The sequence below is a fragment of the Urocampus carinirostris genome, chromosome 11 (genome assembly GCF_059441175.1).
Source record: "Urocampus carinirostris isolate Australia breed hairy pipefish chromosome 11, RoL_Ucar_1.0, whole genome shotgun sequence".
Classification (NCBI taxonomy): Eukaryota; Metazoa; Chordata; class Actinopteri; order Syngnathiformes; family Syngnathidae; genus Urocampus; species Urocampus carinirostris.
In genome coordinates, this window is record NC_142359.1 from 33669703 (window position 1) to 33684934 (window position 15232).

Consider the following 15232-nt stretch of genomic DNA (forward strand, 5'->3'; position numbering starts at 1 on the left):
ATTTATCCACAGCTTTGACAGACTGGGTAGAATTAAAAACAACGATAATTTGTGCAAACAATTTCGTTTTATTTACCAAATAACACAAACAATACCCCCAGTAAATGTGTTAGTTCTTTTCCCATTTGCAGTAAATTTAATTTTCACAGACTTGATGTGCATTATTGGCCTATGATGACGTTGTCGTATGCTACCAATGACCAAGACGATCCGGACTGGAGCGAAATCGGCAAAACAAGTACGGTCTAACAAAAAACGTAGCTTTTAAATGAAAAAAAATATACATACACAGTTTTCTTCCCGTACAAAAATTGTTATACGGCGTTCACAATTTGAAATGATCGAAAAACGTATAAAATACGGGGAAAAGGTATCAATTGGCGGGTATGCAAAGACGTGAATGGTTTAAGCACTATTGGATGCTTGTGGGTCACATTGGGCAGCTGTGCGAGGAAATGGACGGATGTTTAATAGCCTGATCCAAGTCCACGTCTTTTCCTTGGATCTGGACCTTCTCCAGGCAGCCTGTCAAGAAACGGGAGCCCACGTCGTTTTCGCCGATGTTTTCGCCTGATAATTTGAGGAAAGGGAGAGGCAATGTCAACCGGCTGATTCACAGAATTGGGTTTGTTTGAATAGATATCGGATAGTATTTTTGGTATTGACCCTTTGCTTTTCACGGAAGTATGAGCCCCATGACGGACGGTAAAAATAGTGGAGCGGACGACAGTTAAAAAGCAGTTGAGTAAAAAATACTAAGCATGAGAGAAGAATATAACTACAACGTTTTGCAAGGGTGATTTCTCGCTGTGCGGTGGGCTGTGTGAACCAGCAAGGTTCTAAGCCTAATTTTATCAGATCTCTATTGATATAGACAGAAGAGGGCGATAGATATCTCAAGTCAATTGAAGGGACTGGCATCCGTCAAAGTACGCCAGGATTTGCACTGACCATTTTTTACAAGGTAGATTTTATGTTTTTCCAAGCAATTTTATGTCGAGTATGTATTTAACATAGCTAGTGCTACTGTAGCCGAGTGTGTCGGATGTCTGTTGTGGATAAACACATTAACCTTTTTAAAATGACCATAAATGCTAGAATATTTAAGCAGCTTTCAAAACAGTCTATTTGAGATATGATGGTACCTTGGATAAAACATATTAATATACACAGCAAGCCATTGCCATTATGAGGTGCCTCATTGTCACTGCAGCAACGCATACTGGTAAGAACTGGTAAGCATCCAGACTTTCACAAGCTTTTAGATCAACCTTGGTATGTGGTGATACTCCATTTACAATATAGTGGTAAAAATTGTGTGGACTGAAGTCAGGCAGACTGGACGATTTGGTCAGATCAGTGAATATGTCAGGAGGAAGACTGTATTGGTCAGTAACTAGCTATGCTATCCTCAGTTTCTCTAAATAGTGCCCTTTGTGCTTTCCAACAAGGTGAGCCACCTCATCCGAAAGCTGCACTACATTCGTTAGGCTTGTCATTGCCAATGGCGTTGAGTTAAATAGCTCTTTTTAATTGTTTTCGGCCTCACCCACGGGGAGTACCGTTTTCTCTGGTTTACTACTGTCTGTTGTGGTGTCGTCATTTAGTGAGGTCAAATGTGTGCAAAGGGGCAATAACTTCCTCTCCCTAAATGGACTGCATGTGGGTCTTTTTGAGTACAATGTCTGTGATGATCTCACCGAGAGAGCCGCCGAAGGCTATATGGCTTTCTCTAAGTTTGTCCAAAAGTCCCAAACTTTTGAGCGAGCTGAAGTTGTCCAACAGAATTTTGGACTGGTGTTCACCATGTCGCACTTCTAGCGAATCAGTCCCGAAGATCATTTCCAGCCTCCTTAAGTCCTCTTTCAGAGTCAGAGTATGACTGCTGAGGAATAGCGTCACTTTCTAAAATGTGGCCAAAAGGTAATATTTGGGTTTGGATGAAATTAGGTTGGATTATTGCCCGCTGGTGCTCGATCATACCTTTGTGTGATTGTTTGCGTCTAAAGCAAACAAAAGCGCCTCTCCAGGAGTCCTGATGCTTAAGATGGTCCCATCCATTTTTGCAAAATCTCCCCAAAGTTGGATGATAATGCTGCGTTCATGGTTCTTCAACAGAGCTGCTCAAGGGACCAAAAAACATCCTTATGTCCATTACATGTTTTGTTATCTGTCCATTCCTATTGTTTGGTAGCATTTTGAGACAGGCTGTTTGACTCTACTTGCCCAGTCATATGTCAGGCCCTCGCTGTTGCCGTGTCATCCCAGGCTCAATTCCATTACACATCTTTCCCCTCAATTTTCTTACTCTCTCTAGCAAAGTAAATTCACAATGAGGGGAATACGGTCTGAAGCATCCTCAAAGTATAGAGTAAGGTTGAAGACTGAGTGGAACAAGCCTCATTTCACCAAGTCAGCTCGAGAGCGCTTCAACTTTTCCCTAGCCCCGCCCCCTTGGCATTACCAACAGCTGGAGGTAATCATAGGATGGAATTAACTAATTATATGTGTTTATATTTTGTTGTATTATGTAATGTAGGTTGGTAGGATTACTTTAAAAAGTTGATTCGATACAGTTATTAATTAGCCTACCTGTTAAGAAATGTAATCAGTATCCAGTAATCCAAATAATGATAATATCATAGTAATGTAATTTGATTATTTTTTATTACTTTTGGATTATTCCAATACCAAATATATTATTAAAAGACTAAGTAAACTGTCAAAACCAGAACAGGATGAGGACCCAGATGCGTAACGTTTTCACACAAGCTTTATTTTTCGGGAATGGGGCAGTAATGCGCGTTAACACAAACGCCAGGGAGTCGACGATCGCTGGGCGGAAGAAGTAAGAGAGAAGTCCGGCGTGGAAAAACAGGAAGCCATAGGCCGACGAGATCGATACCAGATACACAAGCAGATACCGGACAGACGGGGTCAATACCCGACAGGACGGGACAGACAGAAATGATACTAGATACTGGAGACTGGAGTAGGATATCAGACAGGACGAGACAGACGGGATCAATACCGGATTCACAAACAGGATATCGGACAGAGTCAAAAGACACGTCTTGCGGATGCAGAGGTTCGTTGACGGACTGACAAGGGGTGAGTGAGAGCACTGATCTTAAATAGGAGGGAAGCCAATCAGGCAACAAGCCGCAGCTGGTGCCAAACGGGCAGGGCCAAGTGAGGACAATGGGCAATCGTGACATAAACTAAAAATAGATAAAACTCAATTGTATTTATACATTTTCACTGAAGAGGGTTTAACATAAATTAACAATGTTACTTTGAAAAAGAAATAGAGGAAACCAAGACAAGGTAATTGATTGAAGTCCAACAAAAAGTGCTCACATTTTAAGCACGTAGTATCGGGTATCAAGCAAAAATAAAACATTCTCCTTTACAGGGCAGATAAGATATGCTTTGTTTTGTTTTGTTTTACATTAAGACCACATCAAGAACCCAATATTGTTTTAAACATACTAAGTGTGCACTTTCTGAATTTCCTACACACTCCAGGACTTCTTGTCATCTCTCTCTGCCTGTACTTATTTGTTTTACTGGTTAAACAGTCGAGTTTATTTTTCTTAACTAGTTTAATTGTTTTGAGTTGAGTGTAAAAATAAGAAAAACAAATGAACAATGTTCATGTATGTTTTGTCACAATTAGGGCTGCTCAAGGTGATTATGTGGGAACTGGCTTGGGGAATAATTGTAACTGTAGTTAGTTGGAGTAAAAAATACATAATTGAATTACAGGTATATTTGTAAAAATAAGGATTACTTTGCAGGATTCCAATTTTTTTAAAGCAATTTTTATGTTGTACTACAATATTAAAGTCCGATGTGGCTTTGTTTTAAATGTTTTTATTATTTTCTTTAGATTTGCCATGTCCAGTCGCCCTGCTCATTCTCTGCAGTCTCATTCATCCCACTCGTACGCAGCTTCATTTTGCCATCACTACATTTACATATATATAATGCACTCATAGAAGAATTGTGTCTATCGTGATTTCACTTACTGACATTAGAGAAACAGAGAAAGAGAGAGGTCCCAAAGTGTGTTGGAAATTTAGAAAGTGAACAAATTGTGTGTTTGAAACAATAATGGGTTGTTGATGTGCTCTTAATTTGAACTAAAACAAAGCATAGCTTATCCACCATGTGAAAGAAAGCATTTCAATTTTGGTCAATTGACAATACTGCGTGGTTAAAATGTGATCTCTTTTTTGTTGGACGACAAGCAACCACCTTATCTTATGGTGTCCTCTATTTCATTTTCAAGGTTATATTGTTCATTTATCTTAAAATTAAGTAATTTCTATTTATATTTAGTTTATTTTGCCTTTTATTAGCGAAATTTGGTAAAGGAGTAATCCAAATGTCACCAAAAGTAATCAGGTTACATTACTGCAATATTATTGTAGTCGGACTACGGTACTGATTACCTTTTCAACAGGTAACTAGTAACTGTATCGGATCACATTTTTAAAGTAACCCTGCGAACCCTGTGTGGGAAGTAGGAAGTACTTTCTCAATTCTTGGAGGAATCATTCCCTCGTCCTTTTCAAAAAATAAAGGGCAGGAAGAAAGATAAATAAAAAGAAGTGGTTAGATGCAAGGGGAAGTAATGGGATTGAGCCTAAATTCACCCCCAGGCTTTTGACCATTCTCAGGAGTTTCCCCCTTCTTTTTAAAGATAAAGCCGGGCCAGCCATCAAGACCCTCACACACCCCACCTTCTGGTGCTCCCACCTGAAGCGTTGACCACAGCCAAGCCGTTCCCTGGGAAGAAGCTACCAGCTCGGACGTTTTGATGGCACGGCTGCAGCTGCTCAATGTCCGTCTGCCAGGGAAGGCTGAGGTTCAGCCAGCTGCCATCCTTTACGCAGGCGTCCATCTGCGGCTCAAACTGTCGGCATACAAATATCTTTCTAAAGCCATGCAAAAATGCAAGCATAACACAAACACCAAACAAACAAACTTGCCCAGATATGCAAAGAACAAACATGATTGGCCTACTAAAATTGTTCCATCAAGTTCTCACCACTCATCTCCAAAAGCAACCAGCCACCATGCAGTGTTGGGAGTAACGTGTTACAAACGCGTTACATAGGAAAGTAATTACTTTTCTCTGTAACGAGTTCTGTAATGCCTTATTAATCAATTCCTTCCTACTGTTATTCCAGTCCTAACCTTAACCCTCTCACATCCAAGCCGTATTTACAACTATAAAATAAAATACTGAAATCAGGGGCTTAATTTAAGGTTGTCTGTCACCAGTAGCAACTGGTAGGCAGCGCGTGGGGGCAAATCTTTTACGTGGGCAAATTTGAGCATAGAAAGTAAAAACGTGCTGAATTTTGGTCTTTTTATAAGTAAAATTATTTTTGCGATACACCTTTCCTGGAAAAAAAAACTTGGACAATACCCAGAAATGGAGAAGGAATTCTTAAAGTGATTTGAAGACAAAAGTCAAATTGGATGTGGATTGTCTTGACCAAGTATTCTTTTGCAGGCTCTCAAGATTGCACAAGCCAATAAATATATATCTTTTTTCACTGCTTCAACAGGTTGATGTACATGTTCTATTTTATCAAGTGGCATTTTTTAAGCAGTTTTAGAGGGTCAGCTTCATTACGAGTATATCAGATAATTAGCAACTGGATAGATAGAGTAACACACTACTTTTGGGTGTTAGTAATGTGGGGGGTTATGGAATTACTTTTTAAATGAAGTAACTAGTACTGTAACAAAACTACTTTTTATTAGTAAAGTGCCCAACACTGTAACTAAGAAGCGAAGCAAAACATTGAAAGGAAATGCTACCTGAACTAGCAGCTTGTTGTTGGGAATCAGGATTCCGCCCAGCGCAAGCCGCAAGGAGCCCGAGACCACTTCTTCGATCGCGTCCGAACGCATGCCCGTCACCAGCGCCCGCGAACCGTCTACGTCCAGGACCACAAAATGGCCCCGGTTTGTCAGCTCCAGCTTGCCCCACACAGGTCAGGAGCAACGATCACAAAAATAAGAAAAAAACAGACAAAAATGGCCAACCTCTTAGCACGTAGCTTTCTGCATTTTCTTTGTGCTTTTGTCGTGCAGTTTGTGTGATGGTCAGTGTTGGGAAAAAAACCCTTTACAAATATTCTAACGGTATTTTATCAGTACCAGGGTATTCTAACAATTTTTTTTTCCTGTCGTTATAACGCCATTACCGTTGTTGATGCTCTAAAGCGCTGCGTTAGTTTGGATAAATTGAAGAAACTACCAGCAGTAGCGAGTCTACTCTGCTCTGATTATTTGTCATCCCGGTAGGCTCAGGTTCAAGAATCGCACTCGTAGGAGCCAAGATGTATGTGTACCATTCATTGTTCCTATGTTTTTTTTTTTTTCATGGGGCGGCCCACGTTATTTGGTGGTGTATAAAGATAGCAATGCTTGTATTGTCAGGCAGGTACATGACCCAGAAGGGCGAAAGGTTTTTTGACTGCTATGCTAAGCTGCACTACGCGAAAACAGCACTACCCGAAAGCTGCACTACATGAAAGCTGCGCTACACGAAAGCTGGTTTGTTGTTAGCCCTTAGTTCAGTGTATTTTGTGTTGAGGAAAAGGCTATCTGATGCAAGGTTTGAGAATGTTCTGCTCCTCAGATACAATCACTGGTTTGAGATAGGATGGTCTGGTTGGCTGGATACATGATGGAAGAAGTACAGAATGTGTCATTTGTCTCAGGTTGTTAGAGTTACACTGTTGTGTAAAAACACTTTGTTGTGTATTTTATTTTAATGAAGTACATGTCTACTTGACAAATTGTCTTACTTGACACTATGATTTATTCTACAAAGTGAAGCTCACTTCATATTGTTTTACTCATGACTTTTATTGTGAAGAAAATATTTTGCCAATGTCTACTTGACCAGTTGTCTTGGGTGGTGAGTTAGATTTATTTAATTATACTTTATTCATAATGTTTACTGTTGATTGTTATTTTATTATATTGTTTACTTTTTATATTTGTGTCACTTCAAGTGTAGGATAAATCTGCTGCTGATGAGATCCAATACATATCACAAGGTTCTACAACTCAACCACCTGTCGGTTTTCCTTTGTTAAACTGACTTGAATACTGCTCAGAAAATGTCAGATTTTTTAAAGTAACGGAAATATTTAATTTTCCTGGTAACTATTTACTTTAACTATGGAGTAATTAATTTGCTAACTTAGTAATTCACTACTTTTTCCAAAAAGTAATGAGCAACTATAACTGACAAATTTTTTAAAGTAACGCGTCCAACACTGCGTCAAGGGTGCAACCAAAAGGTGGAACGTGACGTAAAACGGGAGGGAGTTTACCGTGTGCCAGTGGCCGTCATTCAGCCTGGGCCCGCCTGCCACACTGACCAGGACACCGCTTCGACTGATCTGCATGAACGGGACGCCGTCTTTCAGTGACAGGATGAACCAGTCCCGCCCGTCCTTGGTGTCTCCATAGAACACAACCCCCTCTGTGTCGAACGTCCTCAACTGGAACGATGACTTGATGCTGGGCCAGAGGGCACACAGGTCAGAGCTCCGATTCAACTAACCACTGGACATCACTCCAGCAAAAGTACGCCTGCCATTCTTTGTTCCGTATTGCCAACTTTTAAATGTCTTCAATTTGTGCGACAGATTTGATAAACACATACAAAAATACCAATAAAAATCAACTTAGCCAAATCATATCTGCAAAGACCTTTTACACAAGTGATATGCTTGTAAGTTTGAATCACAAACAATCACAAACAAATAGACCATATTTGTTTGTTGTCCCTGTACGTTTGAGAATAGCGCCCATAGGAGCTAAAATGAATGTGTGTCATTCATTGTTATTCTTGTTTTGTCCATGGGGTAGCATACGTTAATTTGGTGGATTATGAAGGTACCAATTCAGGTAGCTGGCCCCGACGGACAAAAGGTTTTTTGACCGCAACGCTAAGTTGCGCTACGCAAAAGCTGCGCTACGTTAAAGTTAGTTTGTTGTTGACTCTTGGTTCAAGTGTCTTTTATTAGTGATGTGCCCGCGAAGCTGGTGTTCTGCGAGACTGGTTCAGACAATGATTTGATAGGTTTGATTATAGTTTGAAATAAAAGCAGCAAAGTAACGCTATGAATCCCCTTTAACTTTGCTTGAGTCCAAAAACTTTGGAAAAACACACGACATTGAAAGAATTTATTAAAAATAGATAAGCACTTTATTTTACCTTCTTATTTCACATTTCACATAAGCACAATCATTGACAAAGTAACATATCGTCAGTAGGATCGAGGGGGAGGGGCTGGAGCCCATCCCAGCTGTATCCAGGCAGTGGGCAGGGGACACCCCAAACTGGTTGTCAGCCAGTCGCAGTGTCATGATTACTCATTGCACTCACCTGTGCCCGCTCGTTTGGCGCCAGCGGCGGCTGGTTGCCCGATTGGTCCTATTTAAGCTCAGAGCTCTCACTCGCCCTTTGTCTGTCCGTCAGCGAACCTCTGCTTACGCAAGGCAAGCACTTTCACTCTGGTTCCGTCGTGTCCCGTTTTTTTCATCCGTATAGCACTTGTCTGTTCCTGATTCCTCGTTTGACTCCGGCTACGACCCGTTTTTGACCACTGACCACGTTCTGAGCTCCCGTCCCGGCTAACAACCTGTTCTTGACCACCGACACCGGTCTGATCCCCCGCTCCGGCTATCAACGCGTTTTTCCGGTTTGACCACGCTACGATCTCCCGCTCCCGGAGATCCGCTTCCGCATTCCGAACACGCTACGATCCTGTGAGCAGCTTGCTTCACTCGTCCAGCGATCACCGGACTGCTGGTGTTTGTTTTTCCTCTATTTCTCAATAAACTTGTGAGTAAACGCTACGCATCTGGGTCCTCTTCCTGTTCTGGTTCTGACACGCAGGGCACACAGAGGCGGACAACTAACTCGCTCATTCACAACTAGGGACTGGCCAATTAACCTAACACGCAATATTTTGGAATGTGAGAGGAAACCGGAGTGCCTGGAGGAAAAAGGCACGGGGAGAACATGCAAGCTCCACACAGGGAGGCTACGGTAGCTAAAATTAAATCGGGAAGTCTGCACAGTTGGCAAGAAGTTTGTTTCTGAATATGATCATATTGACATTTTTAAGCAAAAACTTAAAATACAACAAAATTCTATAGGTTGATGTGCATGTCCTCTTTAAAAATGATGTTATTCATATGCTGAGTTGGGACAAACGTTGTTTAAAGGAACATGTTCCTGGAAGGCAATTACTTTTCTCTGTAATAAGTACTGGAATGTACTATTAATACAATTTTGTAAATTAACTGTCGTTACAACATGGTGCCGAGGTGCCTAACTCTGCTGCCTATTAAAAGCAAATCGCGAAGTAAAACATCCTCTGATATTTAACTGTTCCTGCTCTGTAAATTACAATTCTGAATCTGCCAGGCAATTTTGAGGGGCTTGTTGACATTTACCTACAAGGTACAACTGAGTACAGTTACGGTGGCGCCATCTCAAACACAGAGTATGACAATACTAAATTTCTGCTCATAGAGATATTCTCCCTACCCTATATACTCGCATCCTTGCTATATCTACAAGTATAAAACAAAATTCTGAAATCAGATGGGGACTTTGGTTGTGTCATCAGTAGCGAAAATTAGGCTGCGTGTCGGGAGGTGGGTTAAAAGTAAGTTGAATATTGGTCTTTTTATCTGTATTTTTTTTTTTTGCAACACACCATGCCTGGAGGAAAAAAAAACATTTGGACAAAACCCAGAAATAGAGAAGGAAATCTTCAGGTGGTTTGAAGCCCAAGAGACAAAATGGATAAGGAGTGTTTGTTTGCAAGCTCTCAAGATTGCACAGGCCAAAAAATTAGAAGGGTTCACTGCTTACACAGGTTGTCGTACACGTTTCAAGGCGAATATGTACGGTAGTTTGTAACTAGCAGTGTTGGGCACGTTACATAAAAAAAGTAGTTAGATACTTTGTACTTCTTCAAAAAGTAAGAGTAAGTTGGTAACTATATTACTTTATAGTAAAAATACCTAGTTACCAGGGAAAGTACCTTTTTACGTTCATTTAAAAACAAGTTGTTGTATGTCAATGAATTGAAATTTTCTGAGCAGCATTCAAGTCATTTGAAAAGTGAAGAACAGACAGGTAATTGTGTTATAGAACCTTGTACTACTTATAGCACCACACCAGCAAAACAATTATCATACATTTTAAGCGAACCAAAAATAAACAATGAACAATATAATAAAATAATAATCAGCATGTACATGACCAGGCACAAAAACGTATGTAAGCGCACGAAAATGTACGTGAAAACGCACAAAACACATGTAAACACGCAGAAAAAAACGTGCACAAAAGTGGACGTAGACATGCACTAAAACATATGTAAACAAGCACAAAAACGTATCTAAACACACACAAAAATGTGTGTAAACACGCACAAAATGCATGTAAACACGCAGAAAAAACTACATAAAAACGCACAAAAACGTACCCAAGTGGACGCATGAAAATGTACGTAACTTACCGCTTTTGGCCGTCAGTAACGGAAACGGCTTTGTAACGGCAGGAAAAAAAAATTGTTAACTTACCCGTTACTGAAAATTATTTATAACGGCATCATATCCTATACTGGTAACTAGATAGTTACTTCAGAGTAACGCGCTACTTTTGAGTGTCAGTAATCTGGGTGGTAACGCTATTACTTTCTAAATGTAATAACTAGTCAATTTAACTAATTGTTGTTTTTCAGTAACGTGCCCAACACTAAATGTTTTGAAAACACCCATCTGTTTTGACACTAGAATTGAGGGGCGCTCATTGTTAGGAGGCTAGCGCAACTCAACAGAGACTGTGACCTCTGAGCCCCTCACTCACTCTTTTATTTTGGTGACGTTGACCACAAAGTGCATCATCGGCTTCCATGGGTCTCGGTGCTGGCCCAGATCTACCACCACATTGCCGGGTACTTCTTGCTGTAGGAAGGAAAAAAATGGGGAGGGGCATTGCGAGGGTCAATTGACCCTTGACATTAGTCAACACAGCCCATTTTGTGACAAAATGAGATAAAGCATCAGTTTAAATAGGACTGCAATTAACGATTATTTTGATAATCGATGAGTCGATTATTCTTCAGATTGAAAAAACCAAAACATTTCTAAATCTTTCCTATATTCAAATATTCATATTTTGCACGGATAGAAAAGATTGTGGACAAAACAACAGAATATTCTATAATATAAAACAAATTAAAAAATCCACAACTAACAATAAACAAAAATACATGCGACTGCAAATGTGTATGTAAGATACTCTTTTCCTAAGATCTTATTATTATTTTTTGTTTTACTTTATGTATTTTATTCATCTATTTCCGCATTCTTTTCTCTGTATTTCTGCAGCACTCTCTGTTCCCTTCAAAATTGTTAACTTTGTAGTGTTTGACTGTTTCATGCCAATTCTTTTTTTGTAATACTGTAGTGCAATGTTGATCAAAAATAATTTAAAAAATAAAGGACGATGCTTTTATAAAAACCTCTGCCGGATTAAAGTGATACTACAACCCTGCAACTTAACAACGAGATCCAATATACTTAATTGCATTGATTTAAAGTTGCCAACGTTTTTAATATTTGTTTTTAATCCATTTTATTGATTTGTTGTTGCAGCCCTAAATTAAAACTTTGCTACTCACACTTTTGGAGTAGCACACCCTCATAATTAGATGCATACCTACCAACACTATTTACATATTAAACAGCAGCTTTTTCTCCCCTAAAAATTGCCTATTGATTAAAAAGATTGTTTTTACTGCTTTTTTAAGTGTAAACAACAAAATATTTTGACTTGAGACTTTAATGTTGGTCTACGGCTGCCTTATTTTGAAGCAAGACTATAAGTCTCTGTTCATTATTAAACCGCAATGGCATTAGACTTCAATTTTGTCAAAAGTCTGCCTCTCACAGTTTTAAACAAGCACATTTTAAAAGAAAAAATATTTAACCATAATGGCGTTGCCGGGCTTTCAACTTCAGCTAGGTAATTGCGGCCATGGTTTGTTGAAAAAGCACCAGGGAGCCAGTAGGGAGTTTCAAGAAGCAATATGACCACATGCGCTCCAAAGAAGCTAGTATACGAAAGCAGATGTTTATCGATTTTGTTGGTATTTATTGGGGGTGCCTTGACATAAAACGTAAAGATACTCCCAGAGGCCTAAAGTACTACTGTGTAGATTTTTACAAAAATTGGTTCAGCCGTTTCGGAGCCTATAAGCTACATAGAAACACACAAACACGCACACAAATTAGGATTTATATAATAGTCAACATTCTGGAGACAGATTGTATTTCACACGTAAAAAAAGAGTATGCAATGGCATCTACTGTTTTTTATGTCAAAAGATTGGCATGTATGTTGAATGTAGCTGTACTCACAACTGACATATATGACTCCAAAGCAACAGCAAAAATTGGGCTATTGTCATGGACATTTTTTTTTATGCGGATGAGACAAGTGTTTTTGATCAAGCATTAGTTTTAACAATAAATTTACATTCAGTGCGCAACAACACATGAGTTGTGTTAGGATTATTGATTTAAATGTACTTTGTGTCTTATTTCGCGCCTCCTAGTGGTAAAAAACATCATTTATTCAAGAAACAAAAGTGATTTGAATAAAAAGCAAAAAACATGAACAATACTCATGGGTCGAGAAATTTGTAATCATTTTGAGGTTACCCGGAGGGTGCTGACATTATTGTCTGCCTTTTGTGAAAGACCAAACAAATGAGAGAAAAAATGGTTCGTAGTTTTTATTTTTTCTTGTGCTTTGTAGCACTACATGGAGCAACATCTAGCAGTCAGAGATAACACAGTGTCGCTTTGAGGATTTTTGGACATCATCCTCAATATGGTATTTGTTTTTGTTATTTTAAACCGGTGGTTCCTAAAGTGGGGTCCACAGACTCCCAGGGGGCAAAAAATATCTTTCCAGCGGGTCCGTTACATGATGAGACAGAGTAATAATAAAATACTTTTCTGAAAAAAAGAACAAAATTTTTTTTTCCTCTGTCTCGCTATGTCGCACATCCTATCCATTCCATCCTATTTTGAGCCCAGCCCAGATGAGTCATTCAGGCAGCGCTACGCCCCAGCCGTATAGTGCCTGTAGTTGGCGAGAGAGAAAGAAGAGAAAAGACGCGTGGCATAAGAGGCAGGAGTGGACTTGACTTTGTGTTTTTACCTGAGCGTATCGTTTTGAAGTGCCATCTAAAACGTGATTGAACTGGTGAAATAGAAGAGAAGATTGGTCATTGAACCTTTTGGTGCTAAGACTGGAACTGTTTCCAAAACTCACCAAATCAGCCATGAAATATTGTGTTGCCTTCGTTACTACATACAAATGTGAGGCGTGGTTTTCAACTCAATTAGATGTGAAGACAAAAAATGAAATTGTGTGGAAGTTAATCACGATATGAGAATTGTCCTTTACAATCTTAAACCGCATTTTGATTTATTGGCGAAAATAAAAAGGAAGAGCACGTGAGCCGCTAAAATTAAATATTTCATTTTACTGTACGGGCAAAGCAGTGACCAGGACTACATTAAAGTTGAGTTTGGGGGTCTGGGTGATTTTTAAAGAACTCACTGGGGGTCCGGGCTCACTCTTTAAAACCACACCTTTGATAAGCGTGATTAAAATCGTGTGCCCGCCATCTCTGAGAACCTCACCTGTACAGCAGAAATTGAGAATGGAAGACATTTGTATCTGACTTTACAAGGTTTGAAACAACAGTGGAGGATTTTTTCATTTTTAATCATGCACTTCTGGCTACTATTCAAGTCAATGTACTTTCTAAAGCATATTTCCTGCAATTTATACAAATGCAAGTGGAGAGTACGATACCTTGGCTTGGACAGTCCACGCCAGTCCCGCAACAATACAAGTGAGCAGCAATGGTCCATCCACCATCATGATGCCAGTATTACTTCTTTTCTAAAGCTAGGAGAAAAATGCGGAGTATTACTGGACTGTGCGCTCGTCCAGAGTGCAAGTGAGCTGACGCTCGATTGATTTGGCAATGCCCGCTGTGACAAACACCACATAGTTCACCATGCAAAAGGGCAAAGTTGCGTGAAGGACGCTCCCTCCACAAAGGTTTGTTCACAGCTGTAGTGAAAAGAACAGAGAAATACTATTACAACAACAAGAAACTATGATACAGTCCATTTTATTTTTTATTGTTACCTGGCTTTTTGTTGACCTCAGAAATCCGAGGTTGAATGAGAAATCGCAAATGGGCAAAACAAAACAAACCTTGTTTGTTCATTCAACAACTGTAAAGATAGTGGAAATGTTTTTTTTTCCCTTGAAATTGGCACATGTTGTTGGTGGCTTTTTATCTAGAGTCCATCTTTCCAGTTAATTCATTAGCACATAAACAAAATATTTGCTTTTTCTTTAAATAAGATAAAGTAGTTGTGACGCGTGAGGGCCTTCAAGGCCTTCTCTGCTGGCCCCAAAAATATCTGAATCATGTGATTTTAATTATACTTGGTCCTTCAATACTTATTGAATAATTCCTAATTGTCTGTAAGCTTCCTTTCATTGCTTCTCCCTCGTTGTTCTGATAAAAGATGTCCGTCCCTTATCTACACGGCTTACCCTCACTAGGATTCTGGGGGTGCTGAAGCCCATCCCAGCTATCTTCGGGCAGTGGGCAGGGAACACTCTGACCAGGTTGCCAGCGGGTCGCAAGTCACACCGAGACAGACAGCCATTTATACCTATGGACAATTTGGAGTCACCAATTCACCTGACATGCATGCTTTTGTAATAGCTGGAGGAAACCCATGCAGGCACAGGGAGAACATGCAAACTACTCACAGGAAATCTGGTGGCTGGATTTCAACCCAGGAGCAAACGTTCTAACCACTTGGCCGCTGTGCTGGTACCAGATGCGTGCTTTATTATTTAAGCATTTAATCAATCACATTTCCGCCATTCTTGCTAGGCTAAGAAATCTACCCTGAGGCCTTCAGGGTGAGATTTGCTGTCTTGGAGAGAGCAGTTTGTGTAGCCAATCAGATTTTGAGTTGGCGTCTGAGAGCCAGCTAGCGGGCTTTGAGCAAGGTCACTGGTTTCAAAAACTGTGACTGGCTTAATGACTATGGGGCAGTA

General features: G+C 39.9%; 1 protein-coding gene across 1 annotated transcript; it reads right to left on the reverse strand.

Moving 5' to 3' along the window:
• Positions 1 to 48: 48 nt before the first annotated feature.
• On the reverse strand, positions 49 to 14125 carry shbg (sex hormone-binding globulin). The gene is made up of 8 exons (XM_088348667.1): positions 13958 to 14125; positions 10931 to 11028; positions 7368 to 7557; positions 5839 to 6000; positions 4765 to 4921; positions 1984 to 2120; positions 1701 to 1905; positions 49 to 570 (listed from the first exon to the last, which is right to left on the reverse strand). Exons 1-8 carry the CDS (start codon positions 14024 to 14026, stop codon positions 431 to 433), a joined length of 1158 nt encoding a protein of 385 aa, XP_088204793.1. The 5' UTR covers positions 14027 to 14125; the 3' UTR covers positions 49 to 430.
• Between the last annotated feature and the right edge of the window lie 1107 nt (positions 14126 to 15232).